The sequence below is a fragment of the Cucurbita maxima genome, unplaced genomic scaffold, assembly GCF_002738345.1.
Source record: "Cucurbita maxima cultivar Rimu unplaced genomic scaffold, Cmax_1.0 Cma_Scf00014, whole genome shotgun sequence".
Classification (NCBI taxonomy): Eukaryota; Viridiplantae; Streptophyta; class Magnoliopsida; order Cucurbitales; family Cucurbitaceae; genus Cucurbita; species Cucurbita maxima.
The window spans coordinates 3,972,482-3,994,503 of record NW_019272030.1 but is presented as its reverse complement, the minus strand read 5'-3'; the positions used below and the strand labels follow the sequence as shown (position 1 = coordinate 3,994,503).

General features: G+C 39.3%; 6 protein-coding genes and 1 long non-coding RNA gene across 10 annotated transcripts; 5 read left to right on the top strand and 2 right to left on the bottom strand.

Moving 5' to 3' along the window:
• Nucleotides 1-80: 80 nt before the first annotated feature.
• Nucleotides 81-6,367, bottom strand: LOC111489526. 3 transcript variants are annotated; one of them, XM_023137795.1, is made up of 9 exons: nucleotides 6,290-6,367; nucleotides 1,775-2,810; nucleotides 1,642-1,687; nucleotides 1,481-1,573; nucleotides 1,256-1,375; nucleotides 825-923; nucleotides 653-712; nucleotides 339-556; nucleotides 81-173 (listed from the first exon to the last, which is right to left on the bottom strand). In XM_023137795.1, exons 1-8 carry the CDS (start codon nucleotides 6,318-6,320, stop codon nucleotides 341-343), a joined length of 1,701 nt encoding a protein of 566 aa, XP_022993563.1. In that variant the 5' UTR covers nucleotides 6,321-6,367; the 3' UTR covers nucleotides 81-173; nucleotides 339-340. The 3 variants fall into 3 exon arrangements, with proteins under 3 accessions (XP_022993563.1, XP_022993562.1, XP_022993564.1); XM_023137794.1 differs by lacking the exon at nucleotides 81-173 and having other exon boundaries at nucleotides 181-556; XM_023137796.1 differs by lacking the exon at nucleotides 81-173 and having other exon boundaries at nucleotides 181-556; nucleotides 1,775-2,721; nucleotides 6,290-6,301.
• On the top strand, nucleotides 3,537-5,258 carry LOC111489552 (BAG family molecular chaperone regulator 8, chloroplastic-like). Its single transcript, XM_023137844.1, is given in 2 exon segments — nucleotides 3,537-4,205; nucleotides 4,293-5,258. Coding segments are annotated over 2 exon segments (1,326 nt in total). The 5' UTR covers nucleotides 3,537-3,617; the 3' UTR covers nucleotides 5,031-5,258.
• Nucleotides 6,368-6,543: 176 nt separating the features above from the next.
• Nucleotides 6,544-8,110, top strand: LOC111489605 (membrane-anchored ubiquitin-fold protein 2-like). Of its 2 annotated transcripts, none has more exons than XM_023137919.1 (5): nucleotides 6,544-6,614; nucleotides 6,676-7,136; nucleotides 7,276-7,448; nucleotides 7,522-7,686; nucleotides 7,781-8,110. In XM_023137919.1, exons 3-5 carry the CDS (start codon nucleotides 7,316-7,318, stop codon nucleotides 7,834-7,836), a joined length of 354 nt encoding a protein of 117 aa, XP_022993687.1. In that variant the 5' UTR covers nucleotides 6,544-6,614; nucleotides 6,676-7,136; nucleotides 7,276-7,315; the 3' UTR covers nucleotides 7,837-8,110. The 2 variants fall into 2 exon arrangements, with proteins under 2 accessions (XP_022993687.1, XP_022993686.1); XM_023137918.1 differs by lacking the exon at nucleotides 6,544-6,614 and having other exon boundaries at nucleotides 7,025-7,136; nucleotides 7,781-7,838; nucleotides 7,953-8,110.
• A 1,601-nt stretch (nucleotides 8,111-9,711) lies between these two features.
• On the top strand, nucleotides 9,712-12,094 carry LOC111489572 (chorismate mutase 1, chloroplastic-like). The gene is made up of 6 exons (XM_023137874.1): nucleotides 9,712-10,189; nucleotides 10,537-10,759; nucleotides 10,843-10,929; nucleotides 11,340-11,483; nucleotides 11,607-11,699; nucleotides 11,789-12,094. The coding sequence occupies exons 1-6, from the start codon at nucleotides 10,005-10,007 to the stop codon at nucleotides 12,023-12,025; spliced, it is 969 nt and encodes a 322-aa protein (XP_022993642.1). The 5' UTR covers nucleotides 9,712-10,004; the 3' UTR covers nucleotides 12,026-12,094.
• A 1,008-nt stretch (nucleotides 12,095-13,102) lies between these two features.
• LOC111489537 (probable WRKY transcription factor 3) lies at nucleotides 13,103-16,763 on the top strand. Its single transcript, XM_023137818.1, has 4 exons — nucleotides 13,103-13,614; nucleotides 14,100-14,770; nucleotides 14,871-15,029; nucleotides 15,933-16,763. Exons 1-4 carry the CDS (start codon nucleotides 13,234-13,236, stop codon nucleotides 16,213-16,215), a joined length of 1,494 nt encoding a protein of 497 aa, XP_022993586.1. The 5' UTR covers nucleotides 13,103-13,233; the 3' UTR covers nucleotides 16,216-16,763.
• A 954-nt stretch (nucleotides 16,764-17,717) lies between these two features.
• Nucleotides 17,718-21,128, top strand: LOC111489617 (protein IMPAIRED IN BABA-INDUCED STERILITY 1-like). The gene is made up of 8 exons (XM_023137938.1): nucleotides 17,718-18,350; nucleotides 18,788-19,072; nucleotides 19,180-19,497; nucleotides 19,576-19,803; nucleotides 19,901-19,998; nucleotides 20,090-20,195; nucleotides 20,288-20,936; nucleotides 21,037-21,128. Exons 1-8 carry the CDS (start codon nucleotides 17,961-17,963, stop codon nucleotides 21,042-21,044), a joined length of 2,082 nt encoding a protein of 693 aa, XP_022993706.1. The 5' UTR covers nucleotides 17,718-17,960; the 3' UTR covers nucleotides 21,045-21,128.
• LOC111489618 lies at nucleotides 19,890-21,789 on the bottom strand. The gene is made up of 2 exons (XR_002719404.1): nucleotides 20,999-21,789; nucleotides 19,890-20,845 (listed from the first exon to the last, which is right to left on the bottom strand). It is a non-coding gene; the product is annotated as an uncharacterized LOC111489618 (long non-coding RNA).
• Between the last annotated feature and the right edge of the window lie 233 nt (nucleotides 21,790-22,022).

The following is a 22,022-nucleotide window of genomic DNA, read 5'->3' as shown; positions in this document are numbered from 1 at the left end:
TGGAAAGAACAATCTATCCATTTACTCTAATTATTTCATATACTTCCCAACTTTTGTAAAGCCCGAGAAGGGGCAAGCTCCCACATTTTTGTTTTTAGCAGGTATGGTATAATGCTGGAGGAGAAAGCGCATAATCTGTGTAAAGCAAGCAACTATAATTGGTTGCCTCATTTTTCATTAAATATATATATATATTAGCTTTGACAAAGAATACATTAGAAAGAAGCCAACAAAATTAAGGTAGAACACTTGATAGAACAGAACAATATGCTTATTCAGCGACCAGGGGGAACTATGTCAAAAAAATTGGAACTGAGTTTTTTCTACGAGGCCCTGTTCTTCATGGTTGAAAGGTATAGTAGTGGCTACCCACATCATTCCAGGGCAAGCAGGACTTGCTCTTCTTCTGCTGTGGGATATGGAACTTTGGTTCCCTTGGTATAGTTGGAAGCTTTGCGGATCTTCGAGGGATGAAGGGCCTATCAAAGTAAGGCATTGGTTGTGCCTTTGGAACCAATTCTTTTCTCAACCTCCTCAGTTCTTCCTCCTCAGCCATCTGTTGGGCATCAAAAAACACCACACCACCCCATTGTTGTGTCAGATGAAAAACATACAAACAAACCAACATATATGCATAATCATCCTTTTCTACCTTCTGCTGTTTCTCTCTATCCATCTTGTACTGCTCTATCAGACTCAACTTCTCCGCTACCTTCATTAACCAAAACAGAACATGGATTTAAATTTTTGGGTTTTTCCCTACTTCTTAAACAGTGTTTATGTAGGGTTTGTTTTCATTCGAAAATATGAGATGAAAAAACCACCTGATTATCAAACTCGGCCCGCTCTACTGCCCTTACATCGCTGTGGAGAACCAGATCCACAGGTCTTGTATTTCCCTTCACAGGAGGTTTTACAAGGCACTGCAAATGGAAATGAACGTTTTTTTTGTTTAAGCATTTAAGAGCTGAAGTTTAGTTCTTGTAACAACTCAAGTCCACCACTAGCAGATATTATCCGTTTTTGCTTGTATCATCGTCAGCCTCACGGTTTTAAAACGTCTACTTGAGAGAGGTTTACACACTCTTATAATGAATGTTTTGTTACTCTCCAACCGACGTGGGATCTCAAAATACACACCTTTTAGGAGCCAACGTCCTTGCTGGCATACTATTGATTAACGGTGGGTTCAGGCTGTTACAATTCTATCCACAAACAAAAAAGCCGGAAGAAATAGGAAATGGAAGATCTTTACCTCTGGCTCATCAGTTGTCCAGGGAAGACCTTGAGCAATTGGTATTCTCTGTCTCTCTTGCTCTATCATTGTTTCTTGTACCCTCTTCAGAAATTCTTCTCCCTTCTCCTTACCTCTTTGCTACAAATTCAAAACAAACAAACAAACAAACAAAAGCAAGCAAAGGTTATGAATTTATTTGTCCATTAAGCTGAAATTTTCGTTGTCTATTCCCATTTTTCTTACCTCTGTTCTGAGCTTAAACGGTTTTTGCCTAGTGACTTTCAGCTGCCTTTTCTTCCATCTACTTCCGCCCAATGTGCCATCCGATTCAGTGCTCTGTAAACCAAAACATCATTATAATTACCAATAACTTAACTCAACAGTTGAGACTTATCTCCACTTACATTTCTTCTGCTTCTTCTACCACCATGGGAAGTCCTGCTTGAAATACTGAAGTTCGAAGAAAGAAACCACCAAGAGTTAAGAGCTAGCCCATAAGAAAACAAGGGGGATGGTACAAGTAACTAAGCTACCAACCTTCCACGAGAGCTGTCCCAAGAAGATGAAACTGAAACTGAAACTGGAAGATCTAAAGCAAGATTTTCCGATGTAAAAAACAGTTCCGATGGGCAAAATGAAGAAGATGAGGCCTGCATTTCGGAAACCTTTGGAGGAGGTAATCCTGGCAATGCCCATTTAATCACCTTGTTCTTCTCTTCCATGGCCTTCTCTTGGTTTTCTGATTGCTCATCCGAATCTTTTGAAACACGTATAGTTTTGAGCTTTTCAAACGCCATAACCAAATGCTTAACTTTACCAGATCCCGTTTCTGGAACACTATTCCTAGCTGCCTCCAGCAGCCTTTCCCTTCGCCTCTTGATCATCGAATTACTCACTTGTTCAGGCGATTCACTCTCTCCATTAACATCAAATGCCTCTGCTTCAGCCCTGTCTTCATTTTGAAGGTCTTGAATCATTAATTTCCTCTCCATTTCTTCTTCTAGGTCAATCTCAGCCCTAATCGACCCATCCAACTGTTCCGTTTCATCGATCTCCCCAATACCGCCGCTCTGATTCTTGAAAAACTCCTCCTGAGAAGCCCTAAGAGTCTCGTAAGCCAAACACAGACATTTCTTCGCATCACTCCTAGTATTATCTTCACACTTACAATCAGTCTTACATTTACCAGATTTCTCGTTCTTTGAATTCTTCTTCGCTACCACAAACTTCCTCTCCCTGATCTTGTACTTCGGTGAGTTCAAAACCGCGCTAGGGTTTTTCGCGGCTGATTTCTGAGCTGTCTTTGCAGATTTCATCGAAGGAGAAGATTTCCAGAGCTTTGGAACTGGGCTAATCGAATTATTAACATTCGGATTCGTATTCTCAGAATTCCCCGACACTTCTTGAATCATCTTCGATCCAGATCCCGTTGAATCTTTCACAGGGGTCACTGTTCCGCCGTTCTTGCCGATCGAACCCATTTGCTTAAGACTATAATACAGATAAAAATGGGTGGAAAAATCTGTCGCCAGTGGAAGGGCGGGGAGGAGCGTCGATTCGATCGTCTTCAGAACTGAAAGGGAATTGAATCGAAAGGATATATACGAGAATAAGGCGGAAAATGGGAACGTTGAGCTCAAAGCGCACTGCCTAACGGCTAGTATTTGTGGGCCTTCCGATTAAAATTTTGAAAATGTATTAAGCTCCCTGACCGTTGGATTAACCCTAGTGGAGCTTGTTTTGATGGATTTAACTTACACTTAAAGCAACGGTTGTGATTATGCCTACTAGCGAGAAAAGTTGCCCAAAGACGATAGGTTATTACAAAATTGTCCTTTTATTAATTTATCAATATTACAAAACTAAATTATAGAAAATTCTTTCTATTAAATACGAATGAATTTTCAAAAATTTTATTAAAACTCTAAAAAAATATTATTAAATTTCAAAAAATTTATTAATAATTTTAATCTTAAAAAAAATCTTTTTGCTTTTATAGGGATGAAAATAAAAATAAATATATAATGTTGATAATTTCTAAAAAATTTAAATAGTTTTCAACCATTGAAAAAATCTATAATATAATTTTAGTTTAGAAATTGTACACGTACGTGTATATATATAATATATATATTTAATGTTTTGAAAATATATTTATATTAAGTGAGACAGAGACAAAAATATAATTTCGAGAATCCTCTCATGTTTGGGCACGAGGGTAAAATGGACATCTTACCCATTTCATACTTTAATTCTTTTTTAGTGGGAAAAAAACATTATAAATAATATTCATTGGGGAAAAACGCAAAAAGTTCGCCAAAATCGAAACCCCTTTCTCAATCTCTTCCTCGCTGACCAAGCTTCCAACTTCAAGCCTCTAATGGCCTCTCATCACTATCCTCATCAAACCCATCTTCCCCCCGCCTGTTGCTGCGGCGGCGATTTTACCACTCCCTGCTTCCAAACCCACCACCACTCTCCTCCGCTGCCGCCGTCTCCCTCCGACCCCCTTCTTCAAGCTCTTGCTTCTCAAATCCTTCAATCCGCCCAATTTCAGCACTATTCTCAGTACTCAAGTTTTCGTACCCAGAAATTTCAATCGCATTACCAATTTCAACCCCAAAATCAGAAGCGCTTTCGTGAGCAAGAACTTCCCCAAGTCGTCCACCATCCTACCATCTCCTCTCTTCTCTCCCGCATCGAAGCCCTCGAATCCTCTCTCCATCGAGTTTCTGGTTCTCATGTTTCTTTGCAATCTCTCCGGCAAGTTGCCGCGAGTACAATCCAGACACATTTTCGAGCGTTCCTTGTCCGCAGATCGCGAGCACTTAGAGAGCTCAAAGATCTCGCCATCATCAAGTCTAGATTTGAATCTCTCCAATCGTCGCTGTCCACTGAACTCAACTTTGATCGTAACGCCATTTATCTCGAAATAATGGATTTGCTTCTCCATCTCGACTCCATTCAGGTAATTGTAGTTTGGTGGATGTATTTCATTTCTTCTACTTTCATTATAATTGATTCTAATTGATCTTCTCCGTGATCTTCTTCTCAGGGTAGTGATCCAATGGTCAAAGACAGCAAGAAGTGCATTATCAGAGATTTGGTTCAGTTTTGGGAACGGATTGATTCCTTTGCTGTGAAGAGGAACAGACTTCCACTTAAGGCAATGAGAAATGCGAGGTTAGTTCAAAATGTCAATAAATCTATTGTTTCTAATCCTAAGCTTAAAAGCTATGAGAATCAGAAAGAGACTATTGAGGAATTATGGAGCAGAGTTGAAAAGATTTGTGAGCGTTCGAGAATTTTTGAGAATGATGGGAAAGAACTGAATCTTAAAAGGTTTCAACATGCTGGTGATGTTGATGAGGGGAAGGGGGAGGAGTCCTCTAGAACATTTATCTAAGATAACGATCAAACTCGAAATGGGAAGCTTGCAAAAGGGCAACATATTGGAGCTAGAGTGAAGAAAAGTGTTGGATTTTCTGAGAATGGAAATATCTGTAAGGTTTTAGGCAGCAACAGTCAACATGAAGAAGATTATGGTGTTTTTGATGAAGAAAGGGATTCAAGTGATGAGCTTGTGGAGATTAAAGAGTTTTCTGAGGTAGCTGAGGAAGATGATGATAATGAAGAAGCACATGGAGAAGATGATGGATCTCCAGAGGTCAGTGATGGAGAAAGAAACCGTCGAAGGATGATGACCAGTGGCCATGGAGGTGTTGCATTCTCTGCTCCCTTGCCATTGAAGATGGAGAATAAAGCGGAGGTTATGAAGAACAGAAGTGTGTGAAAATTCTGGGATGAGTATGTAGTTTCTAAACCAACTGCTAGTTTTATTTTGGATTTGGAAATCTCTATTGGGTATGGCATCTGGTTTGTTCTTATTTGCTTTCTTGGAAGCTTCATTGTTTGAAGAAGGTTTGATCTTGTAGTTGATGCTTCTGGAGTTTGTAACACCTTCCTGGATATTTACAACCAATTTTTATGAATACATAATGTTTATGAATTTTCTTCAACATGTCGCAAGTGTGTGCTTATTGGGTGAGAATCATTCATCAATTTTGGGCTATACACAACTGGAATCAGTTCGTTCTTGCTCATTGTGGTCATTGAAAAGATCCCACAAAATAAAGATTCATTTTGCAGCAATCCCGGAAGAACAGATTTCGGGTCTGAATATGGTCTTAGTTGCTGAGAAATCTGGTATTATTAGTTCTTCATGCAGGGATATAGCCTGAAAGGAAATGCATACAATACCAAACACCTCATGTGAGGTCCCACATCGGTTGAAGAGGGGAACAAAACATTCTGTATAAGGGTATGGAAACCTCTTTCTAGCTGACACATTTTAATAACCTTGGGTGGAAGCTCGAAAGGGAAGTCTAAAAAGACAATATCTGCTAGCGGACAATATCTGCTAACGGTGGACTTGGGTCATTACAAATGGATTATGAGATTCCACGTAGATTGAAGAGGGGAACAAACCATTCTTTATAAAGGTGTGAAAATCTCTTCACACGTTTTAAAAATCTCAGGTGGAAGTCTGAAAGGAAAAGTTTAAAGATGACAATATCGACTGGCGGTGGGCTTGGGCCATTACATCTCACCACATAGCCGTTGTGTATCGAGGCACAAACGACGTTAGATCCCTCAGTGAGTGTTTTTCCATATGGAGGTCACCTTCATCTTTTACTTTTCTTCGTAGTGTACCACATTTGTGCTTTATATTGATAATGTATGATGACTTTGAGGACAAAGTCCGGGAGATTGATAGGCTACTCTGGTTTAATAAGAAGTGGAGCCTTTGATACTCTAATTATTAATGATAAGTGTTGACATTACCTTCATTACTTCAAAGTAATTAGATTTTATCGGTCTTAATGTAATTAATATCATCTATTTCGTAAACAAAAGAAAGTTCAAATCAATTTCTCCACAAAACTAATTGAAGAGGCATACCCCACATTGACATTGATTTGGTTGGACCCTTTTCCCATTCTTCTTTTCTTCAACATTATCTTATTGTAATTGAAATGATGAATTCAATACCTATGCGTTGATTAATGCCAATTAATTGCATTAAATAAGCAATTGATTGGCTGCTCAAAGTTCTAGTGGAAAAATGCTTCCAAATTAATTACACATGTCTAGGACTTGTTGTCTTGTAGTTGCATCTTGTTCGGGATTAGAGACTAGGGCATACCTCAGCTGATTCACTTGGCAGTGAGAGTGAATGTCGTATAGTCACCTACAAACATTTGAAGAAAGTGCAATTGTGGTACTAAGTATCATTACGATTGTAGCACTAAGTATCAAAGTACATTCGTAAAATATATAGTTTTATTCAGCATTTTAGGAACCTTTTTGTTTATCAGTTCATAAGCTGCCTGCTGCGTGTATATTCCAACAAAAAAAAAAAAGAAAAAGAAAAAAAGGTTCTTGGAACTGTGTATGAAATGAGAATATCTGGTTCGCATCCTTTTTCATCTCTGAAAATCTCTTCTTCTCGCATCTATCACTCAATATGATGCTTCTATTACCGACATGAATGATTTGGGCTTGTGGTTTTGACCTTCTGAGATGTGAGTTTATGTGGGGAAAAGTCAATTTCTTGCATTGTTGTAGGTAATGGGTACTGTATATTTTTTCTATGATAAAGAACTGTGGCCTTTTCTACTTCCTCTGAGCTGTTTAAATTACGCGTAAATATTACGATTGGGTAATCCATTTTAATCATGGGCACATCAAGAAATCAACTTTTAAGAATGGAGTCATTGACCCCAGATTTAGAAGACTTTGATAGCTCTGGAGGAGCCTCATCTCTGAGTTCTTCTTTGATCTTCTTTGTTTTCAAGAGAGCATCGGGGTTATCTTCACTTCCAATCTCTGAATCAAGGTTATTCAATTTCTATGGGTGTTTTCTGAATCAATTTCATTTTGCGATTCCGCAAATTCCCATCTCTTAAAATCAGTGTTCATAGCGGATTTTGATTGATTGATTGAATTTCGTTTTCTGGGTTTCTTTCTTTTTGCAGAATCCAAATTTTCCGTGATTGATTGAAGAGGCGAGCCAATATGGGTGGAGTGGGAGATCAATTGGATATCAAGTTTCGATTGAACGATGGGTCTGATATCGGTCCCAAAACTTTCCCTGCTGCCACAAGCATAGCAACCTTGAAAGAAAGCATTCTTGCTCAATGGCCAAGAGGTGTGTGAAATTTGAACATCTTTTCCTTTACTTGAATTCCCATCCTACGCTGATGTTGTATTTGTTTGAGCAGAAAAGGAGAACGGTCCAAGAACAGTAAAGGATGTGAAGCTAATAAGTGCAGGAAAAATCTTGGAGAATAACAGAACAGTGAATGATTGCAGAAGCCAATTATATGACATTCCTGGTAGTGTTACAACCATGCACGTTGTTATTCAACCTCCAAGTTTGGAGAAAGGTATAATCTGTTCCATAGAATGAATATTGCACTTTGATTGCTTGACAAAGATAGAACTTCAAACCATTCAGAACTGTTTTGTTTGGCTGAGCAGAGAAGAAAGGTGGCGACCCATCAACACAAAACAAGTGTGTTTGTGCTATACTATAAAGGGAATTTGAGTGCATAAAAGATAGCAAATTTTCCTTTTAAATGCTGGGAATCTGTTGAAGAAGCTTATTCTGGAGGTTTTGTTATTGTTTCGACAGTCGCTTGAGGTATCAAAGATGGGGAAGAGGAGGATGGGATATTTATAAAGACAAGCCAGTTTGTTGAACAGATCTACTATGAATAGCTTCATTTGTTGTTTAGATTGATTTTGTGGAACCCTTCTGCTATCTCAGATGTTTGTGGTGAAAGCTTTTATATACTTAAAGTTGCAGTTAGCCTTTTACTTTTTTTTCTTCTCCAAACTGTTATCACCATTTGGATTCAGATCCCAACTTTTCCTCTTTCTTTCTCGAACATGGAATGAATGATAATATCTGTCAATAGTGGACTAGAACTGTTACAAATGGTATTAGAACAACACTGAGTGGTGTGCCTGTGAGGACGCTAAGCTCTAAATGAAGTAGACACCAAGTAGTGTGTCAATGAAGATGTTGGACCTGAAAGGAGGTGTATTGTGAGACCCCACATCAGTTGGAGAGGAAAACAGAACATTCTTAATAAGGGTATAGAAACCTCTCTCTAACAGACGCATTTTAAAATCTTGAGATGAAGATTAAAAGGAAAAACCTAAAGAGGACAAAAGGTAGAAAACAAAATAAAGTCGTTTGGTCATCAAGATATTGATAACATTAATGGAAAGAAAGCAAAATAGACATCTCACTATTGCTTACAAGTGAAAAGATGAATATTCTTATATACACAAGTGGTCCTTATATAAAACTTCTCGAACATAGTGTATCACGGTTATGTTGGTTTAAACCATATTGATTGTGGTTGCATGTCGGATGTTTCGATCATGTTTGTCAAGGTGTTTTGTCCACAGTTGCATGCTCGTGTTCTATAAATCATTTTATTTCAAAAGTGATTCAAGGCTCGATAATGCGTCTAAATTGTCTACCAAATTTGATTTTCCCCATTTTTATATTACCCACCCTCCCATTTGAGAAGATGGAGAAGTAAAGGGCCCAGAGGCCCACATCAAACCCAATTACAGATGGACTACAAGCAGCCACAGCCCAATAACAAGCTTTAATTGCATCTTTCAATGGGCCATTCTCCCACCCACAGTACCCATCAGGCCCAACCAGATCCAGATTTCTCTTCATCTCATCTCTGCTGCACATGCTAATGGTGCACTTAGATATGACATGACAAGTGGCTAGATTTCAGCATGCCAAGTCACTCATTTATACGGCTTGTGGATTGGCCAAACCTTTAGTGACGTGGCCTTTTGATAGCCAAGTCACTCCTTTTTAATTTGATAGGATATGTCACATTTTCTGAATGAGTAGCTTAAATTTTCTTGATAGCATCCATGTTTACAAATCCAATTATATTAAATAAAAACAAAATTTCAACCACCAATTAGTTGTTGTTAATAATATTTAATAAATATATTTTTGGATGCAACTTAATTATAAATTCTAACAGTTAAATTGAGAAAAATAAAATAAAATAAAATAAAATTTCTTTCTTTTCTTCCCATTATTGCAATTAATAAAGACTAAAAAAACATGTTTTAAAAATGAGAATCATATATTTCTTCATTTATTTATATTTTTATTTATAGAAAAACGCTCTTAAATCAAAATAAAAAATTTAGTATATTTAAATTTTAAAATGGTGTGTATAAATATGTTTTGGGGTTAGAATAATATTTATGAAAACTAAGCTTATAAATAATATTTATGAATTTTAAATCCAAGTAATTTTGAGAATAATAGATGCCACGTGGGTTTAGAAGAAAAAAAAAAAAAAAAAAAAACAGTTGGATTCGTGGTGTGCAAGTCTAATCCAACAACCTAGGCCTGGAAAATTAGAGCTTGGTGGTGGTGGTAGGTACCAGTAAAGCGAGTTAGGTGAAGGTAAACGGTCATCAAAATTGGAGGACTTACTTGACCAATGGCGGTTCTTGGCTTGGGCATGGAATCCTGCATCACCCACTGACCCCACTCCCTCCCTCCGCACCACCATCAACAAACCACATTCCATAACTTTTTCATGCCCTTCCTTCTCACCTCCCACTTCCATTTCCTCCCTTAATAAACCCCTTCTTCTTCCTTCTCTCCCTCTCTAGATTCCCTTTTCATTTTCTGTTCCCCTCTAAAATGGAGGCCAAGCTGCTTTTTACTTCCTTCCCTGCAACCTCTGCGGCTCGTCTCTCCAAGCTCTCCACACCCACCTGCGTTTTTGCCTCCTATGGTGGGAAGAATCGTGGGTTGTTGCCTCGCCATTTGAGTTTGCCTCATGGAGCTGCCCTTAATTCTGTTCAAGCCTCTGTGGCGTCTGTTGGGTATCTTACTCTTCTTCGTTTTACCTCTCTTTTCATTTGCTTTCCTTGTGGCTTTACTGGGTAAACTCTGATTTTACAATGTTCTTGATTATTATTATTTCATTTCAACTGATGGGCCTCTGTATACACTTTCTTTCAAGTCGATTAGATTCTTATATAGTGAACTTTTATGAGTTTGATAGTAGATTATAGAGGTAGATCAGTTTCTGTGATTAGATCCTTTCCAAATTTCTGTTGAGTTCATTGCATATAAAAACATGGTGTTTGTTGCTAGAATTCAAGCATGTTTCTGTCTGTTTCTGGTAGAACAAGCTGCAAATTTAGAGGGTTTGTTTATGATATCGTAGACCATCACCAAAATCAAGGGTGGACATCAGTGAGAACTTGACCTTAGAGGCAATAAGATCCTCATTAATCTCTCAGGAGGACAGCATTATCTTTAGTCTTTTAGGGAGAGCTCAGTACTGTTATAATGGAGATACCTATGACCCCAATGCTTTCTCCATGGATGGCTTCACTGGCTCTTTAGTGGAGTTCTTGGTCATGGAAACTGAAAAGCTGCATGCCCAGGTACTTCCAACAATCTAAAAGGATGAACAAAAAGAGTTGAGGTTAATGTTTTATGTGTTATGGAAACATTTTTTGCTCATTAGGTGGGAAGATACAAGAGCCCTGATGAACATCCTTTCTTCCCCAACGACCTACCTGCTCCATTGTTGCCTCCGCTTCAGTATCCACAGGTGAGTATTAACCTCCATGACTTCTCAAGTCCTTAAAAATGTGTTTAGAACATCATTTCCAACATCCCTGGAGCTAAAACAGTTGTCACAGCCTGAGTCCACCGCTAACATTTATTGTTCTCTTTGAGTTTTTTTCTTTTGAATTTCTCCTCAAGATTTTTAAAACGCGTCTGATAGAGAAAGGTTTCTATGCCCTTACAAAGAATGCTTCGTTATCCATATCAGGGAGAACTTCACTCTTGGAACTAGAAAACTAGGTGGATGGTTCAAATATATGATGTTTCTATGAACTATCATCTATCGAAGCCGAATATCTCATCCTACCGATCGATCCATCGTGCTTTCTTTGTGTGTATGAGTGAATAGTGTAACGAATAACATAGTTTGTCACCGATTTTGATGGAAAATAGGTACTACATCCTCCGGCAGATTCCATTAATATAAACAGCAAAGTATGGAGCATGTACTTCAGGGATCTGATACCAAGATTAGTGAAGGAAGGAGACGATAGCAATTATGGATCTACTGCTGTTTGTGACACCATTTGCTTGCAGGTCTGCATCCATGACTATCTCAACCATGTACACCGACTTTCTATGATCATTAGACAATCATGAGCAACCCCATCTACATTAACACGACCGAGTGTCCCGTGTCGTATGTTCCAATCATTGCAGGCTCTATCAAAGAGAATCCATTATGGAAAGTTCGTAGCAGAAGCTAAGTTTCGAGAATCGCCCGATGCGTACAAGGCTGCAATAAGGAAGCAAGTAATGTTTCTTGTATTACAATACACCATTGCTTGATTCCTGCGTGTAATTTGCCTTGTTCTATATAATTATGGTGCTGAGTTTTGAAGGACAAAGAGAAACTGATGGAGATGCTGACATTCCCGATCGTCGAGGAGGCGGTAAAAAGGAGAGTCGAAACGAAAGCGAAAACATTCGGGCAAGAGGTTCCTGTAAACATAGAGGAAACACATGCTGCTCCAGTTTACAAAATAGAACCCAGTTTGGTTGCTGAACTGTATGGAGAATGGATCATGCCATTAACAAAGGAAGTTCAAGTTCAATACTTGTTGAGAAGATTAGATTGATTTGCAGTTAATCTTCAGACTCGATGCTTAAAAAGCTTAATAATAGATGAAGTTGGAATTTTCTTATAATTCTTTGCATATATTTAATAACAAATCTAATAATTCTATGAATCTTTGTTTCTTTATAAATATATTAATTAATTAAGAATATTTCACAAATTTCCACGTGGACAGATTGTTATAGATTTTATTCTCTTGAATGTCTTAAATTTTATTATTAGACAACTATTACCATTATGTCACAAAAGAATTGCCAGCTTGGCTCATAGTTGAGCCCACGTACTGTACACGTGTTATTTTTCTTAACCATATAATTATTTCTTAATAATTGAGGAATATTAAATAGAAATTTCCATATAAAATGTTTAAATATTTTATCCTTTTGTTAAAATAAAAAGAAAAGAACAGAAATTTATTTATTTTGAAATTCATTAGGGCAACCACGAAAATTGTAGCCGTCAAGAGGTTGTTTTTGGAAATTGGGACCCACTTTTTTATCATTTTTTATAATTAAATCTGTCTTTGCTAACGTACACGACACGTTGTCCCACAGGTGAATTTAAGATAATGTGTCCAATCCAAATTGGTAATATAGGCTAAAATGCACTAAAAATGTAATGTCTCGTTGGTTGAAAAGAAGAATAAATTACTATTTATAAAAGTGTGGAAACATTCCCTACCTTTTTTGAAAATGGCAAAGAAGATAATATCTGCTAGCTAGTAGTGGATATATGGTTTGTGTTGGGGAGGAGAATAAATGACCCTATATAAGGGTGTTGAAACCTTCCTCTAGCATGCGTAACAGAATAAATGACCCTATATAAGGGTATTGAAACCTTCCTCTAGCATGCGTAACAGACGCGTTTTAAAGCCTTGAGCGAAAGTCCAAAAAAGACGATATCTCCTGGCCGTGGAGGTCGAGTTGTTTAGCTTCTTCAATGGAGTGGGTGTTGAAGAACAAGAAAAGTGATGGATCCCAATAAAGTCAAACTAGGTGTACAATGAGAAAAAATATTTTAAGAGATAAAATTTGAGAAGGTAAGAATTAAGTAATAAAGAGAGGTCAGCTGGGTGCGGGTTTGAGATAAAGATGGCAACAAATGTTCCCAAACCTCAAATCCCCAAATTCGGAACACTTAGTAAGAAACAGGGAAATTCAGAGACTGAGGAGGAGCTGAACCAAAAAAGAAACACAAGCAGCTTCATCAATGGCTAAGAACAAGGACGACCACTCTGCCAGACCTCCACCCCGCCCGACTATCACTCTGCCACCACGTCCTTCCATGGAGGCCTTTTTTGCTGGTGGACCCACTGGACTTAGCCCTGGCCCTATGACTCTCGTCTCCAGTTTCTTCGCCGACGCTGCCGTTGACTCGCCGTCTTTCTCCCAGCTTCTCGCCGGAGCCATGGCCTCTCCGATAGCTATGGGGTTTCTGGGAACTGGGTCCACGCCCAATTCGGAATCGGAATTTGGGTTGAAGCAATCGAAACCGATGAATTTAGTAGTGCCTCGGTCTCCTTTGTTCTCGGTCCCGCCAGGGCTTAGCCCTTCTGGGTTGCTTAATTCTCCGGGGTTTTATCCTCCCCAGGTAAAGCTGGAACTACCAATTTGATTCATGGATGGCTTCTTGTGTTCTGCTGCTCTCAGATTTCCTTTTCTTCTGCGTTGAAATTTTTTGTGTTGTTTTTAGGTCTTGAGTTGAGAACTTTCTTTTATCTATTCATGATTTTGATGGTAAAATCTGGTTTTATGAACTGGGTATCAGTTAACCAGCTGCCAAATCACAGTGGCTTGTGTTCTGTTTTTGAAACTGAGTTCCTTTTGGATCAGTCTTTTTTCTTGTTGTATAAATGAAATTCCCTAAATTTGCAGCAAAACTTGGTGACTTTGAACATGTTTGGATAGCATTTGAATTCATGAAATCAACAAACTTTGGGGCATTTGAGAGTTTGAATAAAACAAACGTTATCTATGGAAACTTGAAGTTTATGTTTGTTTAATATTTGTTCTTTCAAAGTTATGTTTATGTTTTCATCAAACTTCCAATTGATTTGTTGATTAAATTCTTTGTAGAGTCCGTTCGGGATGTCGCACCAGCAGGCATTGGCTCAGGTTACTGCTCAAGCGGCATTGGCGAACTCTCATATGCATATGCAACAAGCTGAATATCAACATTCCTCAATACCAGCTTCTACCGAACCGTTGATACGCGATCCATCGTTTACTCTTGATGAAGCATCTCTGCAGTTAATATTACCCTCCACGTCCGATACGAAAAGTCACGTTCTAGAATCGACAGAAGTCTCTCATCCTGATAGAAAATATCAACCTCCTCCTCCACATGCCTCTGATAAACCTGCAGATGATGGCTATAACTGGCGTAAATACGGACAGAAGTTGGTTAAGGGCAGTGAATATCCACGAAGCTATTACAAATGCACTCATTTGAATTGCCCTGTAAAGAAGAAGATCGAACGCTCACCTGATGGACAAATTACTGAAATTATTTACAAAGGCCAGCACAACCATGAACGTCCTCCAGCCAACAAACGCGCTCGAGATAATAGCGAACCGACTGGATGTACAAATTCTTCGACGAAGCTTGAATGTGGTTTGCAAAATCAAGCGGGAATTTTGAACAAGTCGAGTGAAAATGTGCAAGTAGGGTCTAGTGACAGTGAAGAACAAGGTGATACAGAGATAACGGATGACAGAGATGAAGATGAGCCAAATCCAAAGAGGCAGTATGTGTATTATTTTACTGTGTATCTATCTTTCTTTGGCTATTGGGATAAATAAACAAGGAAAAACTGAGCCTTTTGTGGCTTTTGTTCATGAGTGCAGGAACATTGAAGCTGGGACATCTGGTGCTGCCTTGTCTCATAAGACACTCACAGAACCAAAAATCATTGTTCAAACAAGAAGTGAGGTTGACCTGTTAGATGATGGTTATAGGTGGCGCAAGTATGGGCAGAAAGTGGTTAAAGGAAATCCTAATCCGAGGTAGTTACTTCAAATTCTGTTTGTCCTAGTATTTTTTTCAGATTATCCATAGTACCTCGGCGGTATCTGCAAGCGTAAGCTTACGCCTTGCCATATCGTTACCCTGGAAATCATTATCATTCCCTATGATAAGCTTGCTTTCTTTTCTTTCTGAACTTTCAAGATTTTTACATGATGTTCTTGAAGGTTATACTCATAAGATGATCCATGGGACATCATTTTCCTATGACTTCTCCTTTTTTAATCTACTGGTATGGCCTGCAGTTGTGTTAGATCTCACATCAATTGAGAGGGGAACGAAACATTCCTTATAAGGATGTGGATATCTCTCTCTAGTAGACACGTTTTAAAATCTTGAGGCAAAGCTCAAAGAGGACAATATCGGCTAGCAGTGGGCTGGGACGGTTACATATGGTATCAGAACCAGATATCGAGCAGTGTGCCAGCGAGGACGCTGGACCTTTGAGGAGAATGGATTGTGAGATCCTACATTGGTTGGAGAGAGGTTCAAAGCATTTTTTATAAGGGTGTGGAAACATCTCCCTAACAGACGTGTTTTAAAATCTTGAGGGGAAATCCCAAGAGAACAATATTTACTAGCAGTTGACTTCAATAACGGGTTGGTTTACCATTTGTTGCATTCATTAACATGCACTGAGTTTGTACGTCGGACGGATACTTTGTTGTCAATGTGATAACGGAAATGTTCAACCTAACAGTTGATAATGGAAATGTTCGGATTTTATGTAGTCTTGTGTCCTCGAAAGTGTAGTATACCACGGAATGATAAGAACTTTCCAGTTGATTTCAACTCTCCCTGAGTGATTTTGCTGCTAAGATAGTTAGAATTTAGGATCGACATTTGATTTGGGGTTTTGATCACTTCTTATAACCTGTGAACAGGAGCTACTACAAATGCACTAGTGCTGGGTGCAACGTCCGAAAGCATGTCGAGAGGTCTTCAACGGACTCGAAAGCTGTCGTAACTACATACGAAGGGAAACATAACCATGATGTTCCTGCAGCTAGAAACAGCAGCCACCACACAGTCAACAATACCGTGCACCAGATCAAACCACATAAAGTTGTAGCTCAGAAACATCCATTACTCAAAGAATTGGAATTTGGAAGTAATGAGCAGAGACCTGCCGTTTTGCGGCTTAAAGAAGAGAAAATCACCGTGTAAAGTGCTACAACAATATACCTTCCATGGGAACAGAAGGTCAGTAGTTGATTTCAAGTGTATGTGTATGAAGCAAAAGAGCTCCATTTGCCTAATGTTCCTCTAATCCTGATGCCAAAGGAGATGCAGGGAGGTCAGTCATACTGATATTATGATCGCAAATAATGTTATTACTTGTGTCTCTCTGCTTCCTGAGGCCATTTCACCGCTGCAGTTGAGTTGAAGGGTCTAAACAGCATCCGACAAGGTACAGGAAGTGGGGTAACCTTCTCTGTCATTTTAGAAGCCTGTTGTGTAGTGTGACTTGCAAAATTCAAACTAGACATTGTTATGTACTGTAAAATTTCATTGTTTTGTTTTGTAGTTCATCAGTTTATACCAAAATATGAACTGTACAAATTGTAGTTGTGTGTATAAAGTTGATAATCTTTATATTGTTTGGTTCAAGATGGGCTGTGGACACAGTTTCATTGGGAAGTTGCTATGTACTTCTCTGCATTTGGTTGTGAAAAACAATGAAAAGGTTGGATTTGAAGTGGACCCTTTTGGCATTTTGCTTCTACCTTTATGTTTCATCATCACATATTCTATTATCATTTCCTTTTCCAATATTGAAGCCTTAGTTGGGTTTGGAAAGAAAGTGTATTCAACGAAACCTTCTCTTTAGAGAGGCGTGTAAATCCCTTCTAGCATACGTGTTTTAAAAATAGTGAGAAGAACTTCAAAAGGGAAAATCCGGTTACCGTTCTACTTTAGATATTTTACTGTTTTACTTTGTATAATTTATGATTAAGAGATGGAGCTTATATTTAGCATTGAGTTTGCATATTATGAACCAACTTAGACAACTTGAGAGACACAATTAGAAACTTAACTGGAATGTTTAATAGTTGTTTTTTTTTTTTTGGTCCAAACAATTTTGGATCGAATATGATGTGAGGAGACAAGGATACATGTAGAGATCTTATGCATGGTTGTGTAGTGTAAGCAATCCTAAGTATGTTTAATTTGGTTGAAACAATGATTGAGATCGTTCTTCGACATGACTTGATATGATAACCACTCAAGCTACACGTTTCATTAAGAAAAAGGTGAAATCCAATGAGGAAAGGTTTACAAACTTGGTGAGTACCTCATCCATTGAACAAAAATGGTGTGAATGGCTGAGAAAGGAATGAGAAAGATGGTTAAAAGAAGAGTGAAAGAAAGGAGGAATAGAATAAGCAATGGAAAGAGGTAGAAGGAGAAAAGGAAGAGAGGAAAAGAGAGAAAGTGCAGAGCAGTAATGGCGGAGTGAGTGAAAAGGAGCTGTTGGCTAAGCCTAAGGCAAAGGGAAAGCAACAGAAAATAGAAAGAAAACGGTTTTGTGAAAGGAAACAAGGGAAGAAGCAGGCAGTTAGGAGCCACGAATGTTTCTCTTTCTCTCTTCCTCTGCTTTCGGGCCGTTTCCCACAAAAACAACACGGACTAATTCGTCAATTCTTCCGCACATAACGCAGTCCAGAGGAGGAACACAGGGTCATTGGAGTGCCAACAACTTAACCCAAAAATGGCTCTCAATTCTTATGGGTTCAAGCCATTTTCCCTTCTTCTTTTCTTCCGCCCTCAGATAATGCAGACCCTTTTCAGCTCTTGGCTGTAGGGGTCGGGTCCATTTCCCCTCCCTCCCTTGCTCAGCCCATTTCCCGATCAGGGTCGATCGCCTTTGTGTCGCCTCTCTGATCGATGCTGTCGGGATTTGGAGGTTCATGGGTTGCATTAGCTCCAAGCAGGTAGCTAAGGCGGCGGCGTCTCCCGTTTACAACCACCGCTCCACCACAACCGCCACAGCCACAGCCACAGCCAAGAATGGCTCTGCTGCGACCATGGATCGTTCGTCCAAAACTCATTCCGTGACGACGCTCGAACATGAGAAGAAAGGGGAGGAGAAACCGGAGGATCGAGGTCGAGACCTCAAAAAATCCAAGAAAGGGAGTTCCCAAGGGGAGAAGGGTACTCTCAGATCAGGGCCATCTCAACGCTACGTCGAAGCAGAGCAGGTTGCCGCCGGCTGGCCCTCCTGGCTCAGTAGTGCCGCCGGCGAGGCCATTCAGGGATGGGTGCCTCTCCGAGCTGATTCCTTCGAGAAGTTGGAAAAGGTTAGCATTCTTCATTTTTGTCGCTCCTCCTTGTTTGTCCTTATGAAACAATACACAAATCAGCACTACTGCATTTTGTCTCATTTATGACTGAAACAAATCTAGCATGATTTCGTACGACCCATGGATTTAGAAATGGGGAGGTCAATTCCCAGATGACATCCTAAAGAGGGTCATTTATAATTTTGCCTCAAAAGTCCTGCCATTGATGCGGACACCAAAATGATCCATCATCATTTATGATTCTGTCTATACAATGAGTATACGAATATTCGAATTCTGTTCTTCCTATGATTCGGAGGTCTCGGTTTAACCGAATGCAATGATCTGTTTAATGCATCTTCTTGTATGTTTTACATGTTCTTTGCATTCACTCCGAAGTACCATTTTTCTGTACACATTACCCAGAAAAGATCAAGAGTTTGTTTTTGAATTAGATTGGACAAGGTACATACAGCAGCGTGTTCCGAGCTCGAGAAGTTGAGACAGGAAGGATGGTTGCGTTGAAGAAGGTTCGTTTCGACAATTTTCAACCGGAGAGCATTAGGTTCATGGCACGAGAAATTATGATTTTGCGCAGGCTTGATCACCCAAACATCATGCAATTAGAAGGCCTGATTACTTCCAAAATGTCTAGCAGCATTTACCTTGTATTCGAATACATGGAACATGATCTTGCAGGGTTAGTGTCTTGTCCCGATATCGAGTTCAGTGAGGCACAGGTTGGTATTTGGTCTACTGATTTACTTGCACTAGCAATAGCATTTGCTCTAATAAGAAAAGAAATAACGTTCCCATTTCATCTTCCCTTGGGGCTTTCTTTTTTCAGGTAAAGTGTTACATGAGACAACTTCTATCTGCAATTGAGCATTGCCACCTTCGGGGTATAATGCATAGGGACATTAAAGCATCCAATATTTTGGTAAACAATGAAGGAATTCTAAAGTTGGCAGATTTTGGACTGGCAAATATCATTAGCTCTAGAAACAAGCAATCACTAACAAGTCGAGTGGTGACATTATGGTATCGACCTCCCGAGCTTCTGATGGGTTCGACAAATTATGGATTAACGGTGGACCTTTGGAGCATAGGATGTGTATTTGCAGAATTGCACCTGGGGAAACCCCTTCTTAAAGGAAGAACAGAGGTAATGGATGCCTTGGTATTTTTGGTTGTTGCTCAGTGTTTGTTGATCTGACATGAATGGAACTCTACCACAAAACAGGTTGAACAATTGCACAAAATATTCAAACTTTGCGGCTCCCCACCTGAAGAGTTCTGGAAAAAAACAAAGCTCCCTCATGCAGCTATGTTTAGACCCCAGCATCCATATGAAAGTTCCCTTAACGAAAAGTGCAAAGATTTTGCACCATCCGCAGTGAGCCTCTTAGAAACTCTTCTTGCCATCGAACCTCCTAAGCGGGGTACTGCCTCATCAGCTCTCATGTCTGAGGTAACCTCTTGCCCCTGCATTCGTATTCAACCTTACAAATATCAGTGTCCTGTCACAGCTTAAAACAATCATGATTTTTGTTCGTCTTCCTTTCCAGTATTTCAAAACGAAGCCATACGCTTGCGATCCATCGACATTGCCCAAGTATCCTCCAAACAAAGAAATGGATGCCAAAAATCGTGAAGATGCGCTAAGGTGAATCTTTCACTCTGCCTCACTAACTTGACTCCAAAATCCAGTATCTTCAATATATTCTGAAGAACACTATACCTATGGAAACTTGCAGGATGCGAGCTAATGCAAAAGCAAAAGAAACAGGGGCAACACAAAGGCCTAAAAAAGTCCGAAGAAATGTCCCAGAATTCAACAGCCATAAAGTACCAATAAAAGAGGTTTCTCCTTCCTTACCATTCCTCCCTTCCCACGTTACTTTAAATTCTTACATTACTCCTTCCCTTCCCAACGTGGAGATTTTTCCTCTCAGGAAGCAGAAGAAAACAGTCAACCTTCTCGACGGAACAATGGCAGTAATTCTGCCAATCTTTCCAATGAACAAGGCGACGTTTTCCAGAGAGAGCCTCAGAAGCCACTATATGATGCAACATCAATGACTTCCCAGGCCGCGACTGCACCTCAAAGAGGAGATAGCGCATTCACAGCCCCAATACCCGTCTCATCATCTAGTGGCTTTGCTTGGGTAAAGAAGCGAAAAGAGGAAGCTACGTCTACAATATCGGATGGTCTTAAGAGCCAAATAAGTGCTCTGGATCCATCGTTTGCAAATTTTACCTTAGAATCAACAAAAAAACAGATTGGCCATGCGGACATTCCAGCCAATTCAAGCGCGCAGGATTATGGTATTCGAAAGCAGCAAAGGAGAAAATATGATTTCACCGAGCCTTTTGAAGCATCCGAAGCATACCCATTAATCTTGGATATGTCCAATGAACTCTATCCGGAACAACAACCAAACACCACAACCAATCTGGTAAATGAGCAGGACAGCGATGATACGAAATCACACGTTGAAATCCCAGGACCTCTGTTAACACAACCCCATAGAATAGATGAAGTCCTGCAAATAAAAGAAAGCCACATCCGACGAGTGGCTCGAAAATCCAGGTTCGAAAGAGGTAATTAGGGGGAATACTGATTCCAACCCTCTACAAAGAACTATTCTTTTCATCTGTCTTACCAATCAACAATTGAAAAAGCTTCTGTTCTTGTTTCCAGATGAATGAAGCGTGCATTATCCGGTGCAATAGTCAGATGATAGACGTACATAAAAACCATTCTTAGCAGCAGCAGTTCCAAAACCTGCGTCCACACGGAGCCCAGATTGGTGTTTTGCAACCCGACACCAAAAACAAGCGCGAGGGAGCAGGAAAGAAGAAGCTTCTACAAGTATACATACATTTATTTGAGATATTCAAACAAGTTCAATCAAAATACCGGCGGATGCAATTGATCAATTTTCGGAAACGTGATTTTAACTTTCCTGCATCCTTCGTATCATTTGAATGAAACCCGAAAACATATACATGTATAATAACAATTCAAATTTATTCTTCTCCGCCGCTTATTAAAAACAAATATACATTTTTGCAGAGAAAGAAGCAATAAAATTTGGAAATGCATATAACTAAAAAATCCAAGTTACGTCTCAGATGAATCAGGAAAGCGAATTTCGTAAGAATGAAGTTTGAAAAAGAAAAGAAGAAAAATCCAAAGCGAATGAATTGAATGTAGGGCGAAACCCCTCGCTTTGACTGCGAAAGCTAGGGCAGCAAAGCGGCCATGGAAGCCCCCACCAGAAGGTGATAATGTAAGCCCAACGCACTGAGAGTGCGCCACAATTTCAAAAACCTCTCCCTGTGGAATACCACGCCACCCCTAACTCAAGAGGGAAGCGCTCGGCCTCGGGCTTCTGTCTTCTAAGCCGTCTTCGTCGTCTTGATTTATTGGCAACCTCCAAAAACCCTAATCCACACAATTCCATTTCTGTCCTTAACCTTTTCTCTAATTTACTTATAAGTCCTCGTCTTTTATGAGCACATTCATTTAATATTTAAAAAACTTTAAAGCTCATTCCACATTTATTCTATAAAATATAATAGGTAGAATTATTGTAATTGGAGATGAATAGTAAAAATATAACTTAATTAATATTAATTAATCATACATAACTATTTTTAAATAATTATTCATAAATTTTAATT